Raw genomic sequence first — 13,403 nt, forward strand, 5'->3', positions numbered from 1 at the left:
TCTCTATTGACTGGAATATTCCGCACTAATATAACGCACCCAGAATAGCGTAATAGCCTCACGAACTTGCTGCCTACCTCCGACGTATGCACCCAAACTGCGTTTTTCCAGTCGTTTTGGGATCCGTTTCCGTCGCCTTTGATAATATCAGAGATGCGTCTTTCCTCCGAAATACAAACACGTCCCTTGCATGATCCCCATCCGCCATCAGCCGCTGTCCGAGCCTCTGGTATTAGCAGGTGGACGCGCCTCTCAAGGATTGAGGCAACACGGTACTGTTCTCCCCTGCCATTCCATTTTCAATTACGGAAGGATTCGTATTCCAGGAAACGCGCTAGTACTTCAGCATGCCGTTCAAATCTTTCGTTTTCAGCGGATAATTAAGCTAGTCGGTCGGCACACACCCATTTTGCAGGGCCGCTTCGCCCGTTATCAATCGTTCAGTCTACGCGATGCTGGATGCTGCCATTGTCACGGTGTATTTTCCCCCTTTTTGAAGCTGGACCTCTCCCCCTACTCATCAGGCGCAGTCTCGTAGGCGCGCTCTTTCTTGCTCCCTTTCAGGCCGACCTATGAGCGCGCTTTACCAACCGACGCAGGGCCACGCACAGCTTAGCGTTGCGCGCTCAGTAGGCCTACATCAGGTAAACTACCCTCTCCAGTATCACACCAAGCCAACTGCAGCAACAAAAATAGTAAATAAGAGCCATTTACATGATCACATTGGACTGTGTTGTACTATATTTGTAAACAATACTAAAAACTCCAATATTCATTTTTTATATTTGGGCATAGGGTTTGGTTCCCCAGGGCTCTATCCTCATACTTTATCTAAATATACTCATCATAGAAGAGTCTGTCCCTGACATCTGTCATACTTGTACAACCTAATGGACAATAAAGCATTTTGAATCTTTAACTACTGACAAAACAGCTCTTAACACCTTTTATAAGATGGGGAAAATGCAATTATAAAAAAAACTGAATGGTATGAAACTGAGTATTTCTGTAACCCAGACTGTCACTCTTTAATTTACATACAGAATAAATAATTAATTAATAATTAATGCCATTGTATCATACACTATAACCACATTAATAGTTTTAAAAATACCTTTCCAAACTTGGCTTTGCAGTTGCAAACAATGAATCGAATTGGCTTGCATAATATAATATCCAGAAGCCCTAAAGCCATGTAAGTACTATCTAAATGTTTATACATCACTTTTTATATTCACTCTTTTCATTACCATGATATAGTTTATGATCATTTACTATAAACGATGTAACTATGCACAGTTGTACAGCGATTACTAGAAGAGCTATACCAGTTTTCTCGACTTATATCGTGGCTAGGCCATATATGTTTAAAGATGGCATCCCATTCGTTTCTATGGCAAGTCAGTGGCACATTGAAGCTTGCAAAACCAAGATATGGCCAGTGCCATGTTGAAATACCAGCTTGTCCGGTCTTGTGTAGTAAAGTGGCTTGTTGTGCTCCAGGCTTTATAATATGTCTATGCCGTCTTTGACTTAGGCAAAAAAGGGGGTGCTAGCTTCCCCATTTCAGATTGGTTTAAAACTAATCAGAAATATAATGATGTACTTAAATCAGGAGATCCCCCAAATTCATGGTCGTAAGCCATATTAACAGTCATTCATAAGGAGTGTAAGGACCCCCTTAAATGTACCATTTATCGCCTAATAAGTTTACTTTGTGTGGATTATAAAATCTTGACTTCTATAATGGCTACCAGAATTACATTTTTTGTATTAATTAAATAAATACAACCAGATCAAACAGGATTCATACCAGGACGCCAAGGAAAAAATAACATAAGGAAAGCCCTGAACCTGCAGGCAATAGCAGCAAGAGACAAACAACCATCAATGCTTCTCAGCTTGGACGCTGAGAAGGCAATTGATTGAGACGACTGGGTATTTCTGAGGCAGACGCTGATAGAAATGGGCTATGAGAAAGAATATATAAACCTGGACCAATCTGCTGTATTTACAGGGTGGAGACTACCAGGATGAAAGTACTGCAGAGACTACTGTTTTTCTTTTGCTCTCTTCCTATAACAGTCCCAATATCTACATTTAAATTCCTGGATAGGCTTATGTCTAAATTCATCTGTCAGAATACATGGCCCAGGGTACGACTGAAAGTCCTGCAATCACTTAAAGGGAAGGGTGGTTCGGCTTTGCCTCATCTAAGACGCTATTACTGGGCATCACAATTATGAATATTGATCTCATGGATTAGGCTTGATATGGAAACAAAATGGATACAAATAGAACAAAGCTCTGTGAGCAAGGTATCAATTTCGACACTCCCTTTTATGGAGGCAAAAGTGTGGCCAAAATTAAAGATACAAAATGAATGGGTAACTTATACCCTAAGGGTTTAGTCAAAGATAAGAACAATTTTGAACTTGCCGCTATCTTTATGTAGGGCAACCAAAATAGCTGCCATTAGTGGCTTCCCACCGGCAAAAATGGACAGGGGTTTTGTTGGATGGGCGGGGAAAGGTCTGACCACAATAAACCAACTATTTGTTGTACTATAGTACAACGGCACTTAGGAATGATTGGCTGGATGTTAGTTTTCCCCCAAGATCACAATGACTCTTATTGAGAGACTTGTTGCTCTTGTTGGTTTGTTGTAACTGTCTTAAAATTATTGTACTCGCTGTGAAATATATTATTGTTGCTTGCTTTTTCCACAGGTACACTCTTGCACTTTTGAGGTTCTTACTGTTTAATTGTAACTTGTCTAACTACATGCTCTTATTGTTCTTCCCTTTGGGACTTATTTGGTTTCACAATGTATGCTATATGTTTGGCTACCCGCAATGTTTGGGGCTATCTCGTTGTTATGATCAGTGACCTATGCACTTTTGTAAAACTCTCTCTTGGAAGTCGCTTTGGATAAATGCGCCTGCTAAATGCATAAATGTAAATGTATTTGAGGGTACGACACTCAGGGCTTTTTCACGACTTCAAACCCAATATGGAATTGCTTCTAATGAATTGTTTAAGTATTTTCAAATACGTCCCTTTCTGACGACACATAAGAAATGGGACAAAATACAAAATTCACTGTGTAATTTTGAACAGTATTGGATCAAAGCGGTGGAGAATCAAAAGCACACAAGTAAAATAATATCTAGTCTATACAACAGAATTCGCTTGGATTTGACAGATGTTACATTAAATGTGAGAAATAAATGGGAACTGGAGGCCAATACCATTATCCAGGATGAGGAGTGGTAACAGTCCTGGGTGTCTTGGCATAAATACCTGAATAGTCCGAATTGGAGGGAATTTGCCTGGAAGTTGAGAATGTGGTATTTCAAAACACCTTCCGTAATATATGGCTATGACAAGAGGTCTACCCCCCTCTGCTGGAGAGGGTGTGGAGTAATTGGGGATTTCTCACACCTTTTGGGACTGCCCAAAAATACAAGTATACTTGAAGGAGGTCATGAGTAATTGGGGAGATATTGAATTTGAATTCTTTATTTTATTTCAGACAATTTACCACAAAAGTGAACAACATACATATTCAGCTCAGCATTACATATTCATACATGAATTTTATTTGAACATAAATAGAAACTGATAATATACACAAGATTTCTAATTGAATAAACTTGTAAGTATACATACCTTCAGATATGAATTAATACAATTTGTCTGAAAAGGGGTATGAAGAAGCAAAACTTATTTGTTCATACTCCTTCTCCTTCTAATTACGCTTATAGAACCTTCCTGTTTGATTACTATGCTTTTATCCAAAATTCATAAGACAAAACCAAAAAAATATATATATATACACACATATATACATACATCCATGTAAATACCTATCCACGTACCAAACTGTGTTCCACCTATATAACAACAACCCTACAGCAGGCTCTTGTGAGACGATCACACATCAACAGTTTGAGCCTTTTTTAAACACCCTCATGCTTGGACTTTGCTTCAGCTCTTTTTGAAGTTTATTCCAGACCTTCATGCCACTGACTGAAATGCACATTCTCTTCAAGGTAGTTCGAACCCTCAAGGTTCTGAAGTTAAGGTTTTCCCTATAGTCATAGCCCCCCACTCTCTCAGTGAACAATTTTTGAATGAGATCTGGTAGTTGTTTATTTCTAGCTTTATACATCAACTGTGCTGTTTAAAATTCTACCAGATCTGGGAGTTTAAGGAGGCAGGACTCTATAAATAATAAGTTGGTATGGTCGTGGAATCCTGCCTTATGAACCACTCCTAGAAGAAAATGTTTAGCATTGCTGAGAACAGCTACACTTCTGGATATTTTAGACTGAATGTATTTAATGTGCGGTTTCTAGCAAATCTTATGGTCTATCATCACTCCCAAAAACTTAATCACATTAACTCTCTCCACTGATACATCATCTATATGGATTTGCAAATTAGTTTTGCTTTTGCAGTGCCCAAACAACATAAACTTAGTCTTATCCAAGTTTAATGATAATTTATTAATATCAAACCATATCTTAAGTTTACATAACTCTAAGTTGATTTCATCCAAAAGCTGCTGCAAATTATCACCTGTACAAAAAATATTGTTATCATCTGCAAACAAAATTAAGTATCTTAGAAACTTTACAAATGTCATTAATATACAGAATAAACAGTTTTGGTCCCATTACTGACCCCTGTGGGACACCACAGACAATGTCCAAATAAGATGATTGGCAGTCCTCCATTTAAACAAATTGTTGCCTGTTGCTTAGATAATTTTTATCCATTGCAAGACTACGCCCCTGATACCATAGCGCTCCAGTTCCTTGATTTGTCCTGCATAGTGCAAGTTCACAGGTTCGAAACTAGGCAAAGTCTTTTGGCCTGTCATAATTTTGATTACTTGTTTAGTTAACCAGTCTTGCAGTTATATTTAGGTTCCTCCGGTAGGAGGGAACCTATTGTTATTGTTGGTATTCTTATTATTAGATTCCTCTGGTAGGAGGGAACCTATTGTTATTGTTGGTATTCTTCTTATTATTAGGTTCCTCCGGTAGGAGGGAACCTATTGTTATTGTTGGTATTCTTCTTCTTATTATTATTTTTCTTCTCCTTGCGCCCCAATATCTCAAAAAGTCCCTTGTCATAAATTTTCTAATTTGGCACATTGATACTACATCCAAGTGGGTACCCCCACACCAAATATGGGCCACATCGGATATCTCAAAAAGTCCCTTGTCATAAATTTTCTAATTTGGCACATTGATACTACATCCAAGTGGGTACCCCCACACCAAATATGGGCCACATCGGACCATAGGGGGCGCCACAGGCCACGCCCAAATGTCCGATTTTCAAAGTGATGGCATTTCCATCACATTACTCCAATTCTTTGAAACTTGGTGTGCTTGCCTCATTTTTTATGAGGAACAAAAAAGCCTCAAGGACCCATAAGGTCCACCATGATGGATTTTCCTGTACAGTGATAATTTGGGAAAACCTTCAAAATTCTTCTTCTCTTGAACCAAAGGTCTAATTGACTTGAAATTTGGTACATATATGTATCATTGACGTGTTTAAAAATGTTACTTAAGGCAATTGAATCAAGTACAAAATGGCTGAAATGGGTGTATTTATGTAAATGTCCACATTGCCTCAATATGTTTGTGTCACTAAATCAAATGTATTTTTGAAGGATGGTTCAAACCTAATAGGCTTTAAGGTGACATGCCTTTTAAGAACCATGCAAAGTTTCAACTTGATATGTCAAAATATGACTGAATTACAGCTGTTTGAAATTGGACCAAATCTGACAATGCTCACCATTGGAGAAACAGCTTTTTTGATTATCTTTATTGAACTTTGTGTATTCCATGGTTTTTTATTTTTTATTCTGACAAAACGGTTTCTAGTCTTCAGATAAATCCTCCGGTTGTAAAACATAGCAATGCGTGTTTATTTGAGCCCATCACAACACTTCAATCATCTGTTTAGCGAGACTGTGTAAACCACTGCAAAACAAGTCAGGTTCACCACAGTAGCTAGCTACTTGTAGTCTACGCATGGTAGAGATAACGCTAATGGTTATCTCTAATGAAGTAAATTGATTGTTCAGGTGGATTCCTTGTCTGTTGCACAAATTCATTTCAGTAACCTAAGCCAAGACACATCCCCACTGATGCTAGGCATGGTTTGAAATTCCCTTCCATGACAAGTTATGGCACTCCAAACAACCTTTTAAAAAAATTATAAGTAAGTTATTCTTTACAGCAGCAACCCAGTCATCCCGTTGTCCCATTTTCATAGGAAATGTACAAGCAGTTTCAACTTTGTCTGAATCTAACAACGCTTACCACAGGAGACACAGTTTACTTTTTAATACAGTTACTGAACATGACACTATTCAACACTGAGAATAGCTCATTGGGCTGGGATGGTGACCTGTAAAGTATAAGGTAGTAGGTTGGAATCCAGCCATTATCTTTTGGCCTGTCATCATTTTGATTATCTGTTTAGTTCAATAGGATGACATCATTCTGAAATACCATGCACAATTTCATGCAATTTCACCTTGAAATGTCAACCGTTTCTTAACCTTTGTCCCAAAGCTAATACTCTGCCCTTTCTATTCATACGATCTCAACAGTTGGTGTGTAGCAGAGAGGATAGAGAGACTGACTTGTAACCTTATGCTCATGAGTTCAAATCCCCATTCAGCCTGTTGTTGGCCAAACATGAAGTAGTTTTGCTCTTTTTTTGTCCAACTCTCGATCTTCTAAAGTGTACATGTTTATAATATTTTGCGGAGGAACCTGCATCGCTGCTTGCAGCTATATTTAGGATTCCTCCGTCAGGAGGAAACCTATTGTTATTGGTGGTTTTATTAGGGGCCAAGCAGCGAAGCTGTGAGGCACCTATTGTTATTGTTAGTATTATTATTATTGGGGTGTGCTTGCCTTTCGGCGAGCACAAACCATTGTAATCTCACATATATATTATTATTATTGTTTCTCTTCACACCCCTAAAACTCAGTCAATATTTGGACTACATAGACAACCTAGGTGTCAAAAGTTTTGTCTTGGTAGTGATTGAGTTGCTTGTATTGGGATTTACGTTCCGTTGCACGGTTTAGGTAGACATTAAGAATTTGTGGCAAAAGGTGAAGCTAATGGTGGCTAACTTGCTAGCCACAGTCACTGACGCCACTAACGTCACGAAAGCTCGCGTGACTATCTCTAGCAGAACATTAGTTAGCAGCTTGTTAACTTATGGGAGATGGCTAGGCTAACTGCTTTACTGCAAGGCAGCTGCAGAAACGCCACAAGCAAAGAGGCCTGGGTGATAACTATTTGCTCATTTTACTTTGTGATATGACACACAGTTGTAATGTGTAATGTACAATATAAGCTAATATTATTAAGGAAGTACATCTACTTTCGGAAACAGTCTACTATTTCACTGAAGCATTAGCATCATGACATTAGCCTCTGTTGCCCGGGAAACACATACTACAGCTGTCTATGATGCATCTGTTTTCAATCGTTAAAATAAACATTCCTCACACGGATATATTATGATATTAGATTACAAGTAAACGATTTGAGGGTGAAATTATCATTACCAGTGGTTTCAAACCAGTATTGCTCACGACACTGCAACGCTGTAGCCTAGTCTACTAACGCTAGCTAACAAAAACATCTCCACAGCTGTTTACAGTAGGAATTCAAACAGCGGCACATCCATTGCCACAACCTAAACTTTGTCAATCGGTTCATGAAAATAATTCATTTCAGAATAGACCGTACAACGGATGTAACGTTAAATCGAATTCAACCAACGCAATCGCTACAGTTCAAAGACGAACAGTCTAGTATGTAGTACAATCTACCGGGGCAGCTTCTCCACACAGGGCTTATCGCATTCTGCCTTGTTACTGACAATGATCGCTACAGTACCACTGACATTTTTATGAATGAGGGATTTCCCCCTAAATAAATGTCAAGCTCATTTACTTTTTGGGGGGCATATTTTCAGTTAGCAGATGGTACTATTTGAATCGCGATTCCATCTGAGATAGCTACTGCTGGTACAGTATAGTTTTTTAAAAGAAGCTTATTAATCAATGCAATGAGTAGGCTACTAATGCCTGAAAATATCACGAGAAGGGAAAAACTTACAATGATGTTTAAATCATAGAGATTAGGTCATTTTTTACACCGGTATATTTAGCCAATTTAAAACCTGCATGTAAGTAGCCTAATGTGTCACATTAAAGAGTTGTCTTAATAACAAATAGCCAGCTAGACCATATACTAGATGCCCAGCAGAAGTTGGTAGCCATGTAAGGCCTATCTATATATATGTAGGCTACTTGATTTGGCTGCAAGATTCGCTGATTTTGGGTGTCCAAGATATGAAGGATTCTGATCTGTAGCAACAGTCTAGCCATGTAGCTAAGCCTTCTCCGGGAAGAGTGGATTTTCGAAGTCTGGAAGAGAAATTCAGGCTAGTGCTACTTGCCCCACTGTACTGGACAAGTTATTAAAACTCAAATAAAATGAAATGCAATGTTAGGCCTACTTCACGTTATGTGCCACTCATTAGGCTACGTCTATCGATCTTATTTGACCGAATTCTGCATCAGTAAAACACAAAAAGTGTCTTCGTCCCAAGATCTCTACAAACCGGCTAATCAAGCAGCGCTGCAAGACCCAATGAAATGTATATCCTAGCTAGCGGTTTAGGGTGAAATGAAGTATTTTCATGAACAGACAAAGTTTTGACATTGACAAAGTTGAGGCTGTGGCAATTAAGTTAAGTAACAACTTTGTTGCAGGAGCATTCTTTGTCTACGTTGCAAGCTAACAGTGTCCGGTAGGCTTCTTCGCTATAAATAATGATGTCGCTATAAATAATGATGTTAAACCGAGACCATAAGCCCTCAAAGAAAATGTAAGGTCAAAGAAACAAAAGAAAGGTTTGAGGTTACTCTGAAAAGTATCAATACAATAGGCTAATGTAATAATACAACTCCTAAATCCTTTTCTAACTAGACTCCTCTATCTCGCATAATGAAACATAACGTTTTTTAAGTAGTCTAATCAATAAGCCTGCGCTTGCCATCATTACTCAAATTATGCCATTCAGGGCGGTAAAATTACAAAATAGGACCCAAGTGTCTTAGAAATAATAGAGAGCTATTTGTCTTCAAAGCCCACCAATGGGAATATTGTGAATAAAAACCACACAGACACAGGGAGCAAATAAACAGGCAGATGTTAGCCTTGCATTGTTTGAAAAAGAAGAAGCGGGAAGCCAGCTAGTATATAATAGGCAGATGTTGGATGTTGGATCATATCACACCATGGAAAACCAAAGTCGTCCCCACGTCTGGATCGTTGGCAGCTCGTTGATCTACTGGCTTGCGCGGCACGCGGAGGAGGTCGGACTGTACCCCGACCTTGCACTGGAGTGCCATATTGAATGGGTAGGCTGGACCTGACGAGGCGGATGAAGCGAGACCTGGGGGCCATCATGGAGATGTTCCCAAACACTCTGCTGGTGTTTTCGGATATCCTGGAACGCTGCGTCTGGAGGTATCAGAGGAGCACCAGCGCTTCTGGTATCGACAGTGCAAGACGTCGAGTCAACGCAGCGGTGTCTAGCTTCCTGGACGACCGTGGGATGGGGAGCATTCAACACCCCCAAATACGACACGGTTTTGAGGGGATGTACCGACCCGACGGTGTCCACCTTGATCACGTTGGAAACAATGTGTTCTTGGGAAACATCCAAGACGGTCTCCGACGACTCCTGTGCTAGCCACAGCACACACAACAACGGCTCTTTTAAGAGCCACCCATAATGTAAAAAAAAGAGCAATTAGACCGTTCCAAGTGCCGTTGTAATTTTACAACCATGGGGTCTTAGAGGGTTAAATGGTACCCTCTTTACATCTTTGAAGTGTGTCATAAAAAGCGGCGTCACGTAGGCTAGGCATTGCGAGGTCAGCTCACGGTGTAGGCTATACAGTAGGCTACTCCATATAGCGAGCAACTCTACATTCATACGTCTCTGAGCTTGCTTTAAAATAACAGAAAACATTAATATATTGACGTTGATAGGCTACATTTAGATGCTCTTATGAATCAAAACGTCCTACCACTTGAGAAATACGGTCCTACACATAATTAGACAAATGCAATATTAGATGTCCCATAGCCTACAACCTCATAACCAGGTGCAACAGTTGCCTCGAGAGGATTAAGGAGTTGAAAAAGCAGATGCTGTGTCTTCCTCTTGTTGGGCAACCAACAAGTTGTTTATATCTGATTACAATTTAATAAGTTACCTAGCGCTGCATCTTCATGAGCTACATTTGGCCTCCTCCTTACCAGTATCACCTCTCCTCCATCTGAGTGATACATGTAATTTTTACAAAATTATTATCAAGGGAACACAATGGTCAGAACTGCAGTCATACATTTAAATGCTTTTTGAAATATTTAAACACCAGGAGACTATGGGCAGCTGGGGCAGCCGCAAGCACACCCTCACAATTTCCCCAGAAATTGTATGCTCTCTAGTTATTATTAGGGGCCAAGCAGCAGCGAAGCTGCTGTGGCACCTATTGTTTTTGTTAGTTTTATTATTATTATTATTATTATACTTAGGACTAGGAGTCTATGGCAGCCCATAGAACCGATTGGTGCGAAATTTGGCACACTGATTTGGAACTGTCTCCTGATTATCGTCACCAAGTTTCATGTTGATCCCTGAAGCTCTATAGTGCCACCAAGGCGTCAAAGTTGGAGGTACGTTCACGCCCACAACTTTTGAACCGTAAGACCAATTTTCTTAATTGAGGTATCATTGGATTCCTTGGATGCAGACGATTTGATTGAACCTGGTGACGTCATTCTCGTCATGATGGTTTTTACGTCATTTGTATTTGAAGAAATGCCAACTTTTTCGAACTAGTCCTAGGCCGTTGCTCCGATTTTCATTTAAATTGTAACAGATCATCTTCAGACCATGTCGACAAAAGTTATCAAAAGTTTATCGATGAGCCAAATCGTTCACGTGTAACGCGCAAACGATTTTGACAAAGAGGACGCCAAAGCGGACGTGAGGCCTTGACTCTGCGACGGTTTACCGTATGGAGACGAAACTTTGAGAATGTCATCACGAGCATGTCATCTAATCATCTTCCTACCACAATCACCTTGATACGTCAAAATATGACTGAATTAGAGCTGTTTATATTTGGGTCAAATCTGACAAAGCTTGCCACGGGAGAAACGGCTTCCTTTTTTTTATAAAGTAACCGAACACAGCATTTGTCAGCAGCGAGAATAGCTCACTGGAATAAGACGTGCTGCTTTGAAAAGCAAGGTTGTAGGATCGAATCCAGCCACAGTCGTCAAGCATGTCGTGACACAAGATTATCTGTTTAGCGAAACCAGGTATGCCACAGTAGCTGTCTAGCAGTTTAATCATAATGGTAACGATAACGTTTCATTGTCAGGGGATTTATATTTATACTTAGGACTAGGAGTCTATGGCAGCCCACAGAACAGATTGGTGCGAAGTTTTGAAATTTGGCACACTGATTTGGAACGGTCTCCTGATTATCGTAAGCAAAGTTTCATGTCGATCCCTGAAGCTCTATAGCGCCACCAAGGCGTCAAAGTTGGAGGTGCGTTTACGCTCACAACTTTTGAACTGTGAGACCGTTTTTCATAATTGAGGTATCATTGGATTCCATGGATGCAGACGATTCGATTGAACCCTGTGACCTCATTGTCGTCATGACAGTTTTTCCGTCATTTGTATTTTAACAAATGCCAACTTTTTCAAACTCCTCCTAGGCCGTTCTCCGATTTTCATGGAAATTGGAACAGATCATCTTCAGACCATGCCGACAAAAAGTTATCAAAATGTTATCGATGAGTCAAACCGTTCACGAATAACACGCAAACGATTTTGACAAAGAGGACGCCAAAGCGGACGTGAGGCCTTGACTCTGCGACGGTTTACCGTATGGAGTCGAAACTTTAGAAATGTCATCACAAGCATGCAATCTAATCATCTTCTTACCACAATAACCTTGATATGTCAAAATATGACTGAATTACAGCTGTTTATACTTGGGTCAAATCTGACAAAGCTCGCCACGGGAGAAACGGCTTCCTTTTTTTTTTACAGTAACCGAACACAGCATTTTCCAGCAGCGAGAATAGCTCACTGGGATAAGACGGGCTGCTTTGAAACGCAAGGTCGTAGGATCGAATCCAGCCACCGTCGTCAAGCATGTAGTGACACTGGATTATCTGTTTAGCGAAGCCAGGTATGCCACAGTAGCTGTCTAGCAGTGTAATCATAATGGTAACAATAACGTTTCATTGTCAGGGGATTTATAGTCAAGAAGAAGTGGATTTATTGTCCTTTGTAGATATGACGCTGCTACCTGTAGCCAGCGCATTCTGTCTCAAAATGACATGAATGTTTTTTATGAAAATTTTGCTTTTTAGCTACTGAATTTCCATATGGAATGATGCTTGGCCCCTTTGATTGCTGCTTGCAGCTATATTTATTATTATTATTATTGGTGGCCAAGCCGCGAAGCGGCGAAGCCACATAAGTGATTCTACCTTTTCTTATTGGTGGCCAAGCCGCGAAGCGGCAAAGCCACATAAGTGATTCTACCTTTTCTTAATTGGTGGCCAAGCCGCGAAGCGGCGAAGCCACATAAGTGATTCTACCTTTTCTTATTATTAGGGGCCAAGCAGCGAAGCTGCGAGGCACCTATTGTTATTGTTAGTATTATTATAAGGGGCCAAGCAGCGAAGCTGCAAGGCACCTATTGTTATTGTTAGTATTATTATTATTATTATTCTTAGGACTGGGTGTCTATGGCAGCCCCCATAAGCGCTTGGTCGAAAGTTGTGAAATTTGGCACACTCATTGGGGACAGTCCCCTGGTCCAATTCACAAAGTTTCATGTCCCATACTTGGGCACTCTAGTGCCACCAACGGGTCAAAGTTGGACTTGTGTTTACACACGCAACTTTTGAACCGTATGACCCATTTTCAAAAATGAGGTACAATTGGATTCCCTGGATCGAGCCGAGTTCAATGCACACCATGGCGTCAATTTCCAGTTTAACAGATTTTCCGCTATTTCCGGTTTTATCAAAAACCTCTGAAAGCCTACTCCTCCTACAATTTTTGTCAAATCTTCTTCAAAATTACCAGATATGCTCTTCAGACCAAGCCGCACAAAAGTTATGGTAGAACATTTTGATCCCCACAACCGTTTGTACGTGAGAGCCAATCAAAATCAGCAGAATAGCCACCAAACACGAAATGAAGTCTTATCTCAGCAGTTCTTTGAGGCAGTGAC

The 13,403-nt window shown here is 40.1% G+C and overlaps 1 protein-coding gene across 1 annotated transcript in view; it reads right to left on the reverse strand.

Moving 5' to 3' along the window:
* rlim (ring finger protein, LIM domain interacting) overlaps positions 1-508 on the reverse strand; it is a 226,983-nt gene extending 226,475 nt beyond the window's left edge. Inside the window, exon 1 of the mRNA XM_047017758.1 lies at positions 78-508. Within this exon, the coding sequence (XP_046873714.1) occupies positions 78-208 (131 nt within the window). The 5' untranslated portion in view covers positions 209-508. The remainder of the gene's footprint in view (positions 1-77) is intronic.
* Positions 509-13,403: the final 12,895 nt, after the last annotated feature.

Source organism: Hypomesus transpacificus, unplaced genomic scaffold (assembly GCF_021917145.1).
Source record: "Hypomesus transpacificus isolate Combined female unplaced genomic scaffold, fHypTra1 scaffold_64, whole genome shotgun sequence".
In the NCBI taxonomy this organism is placed as follows: Eukaryota; Metazoa; Chordata; class Actinopteri; order Osmeriformes; family Osmeridae; genus Hypomesus; species Hypomesus transpacificus.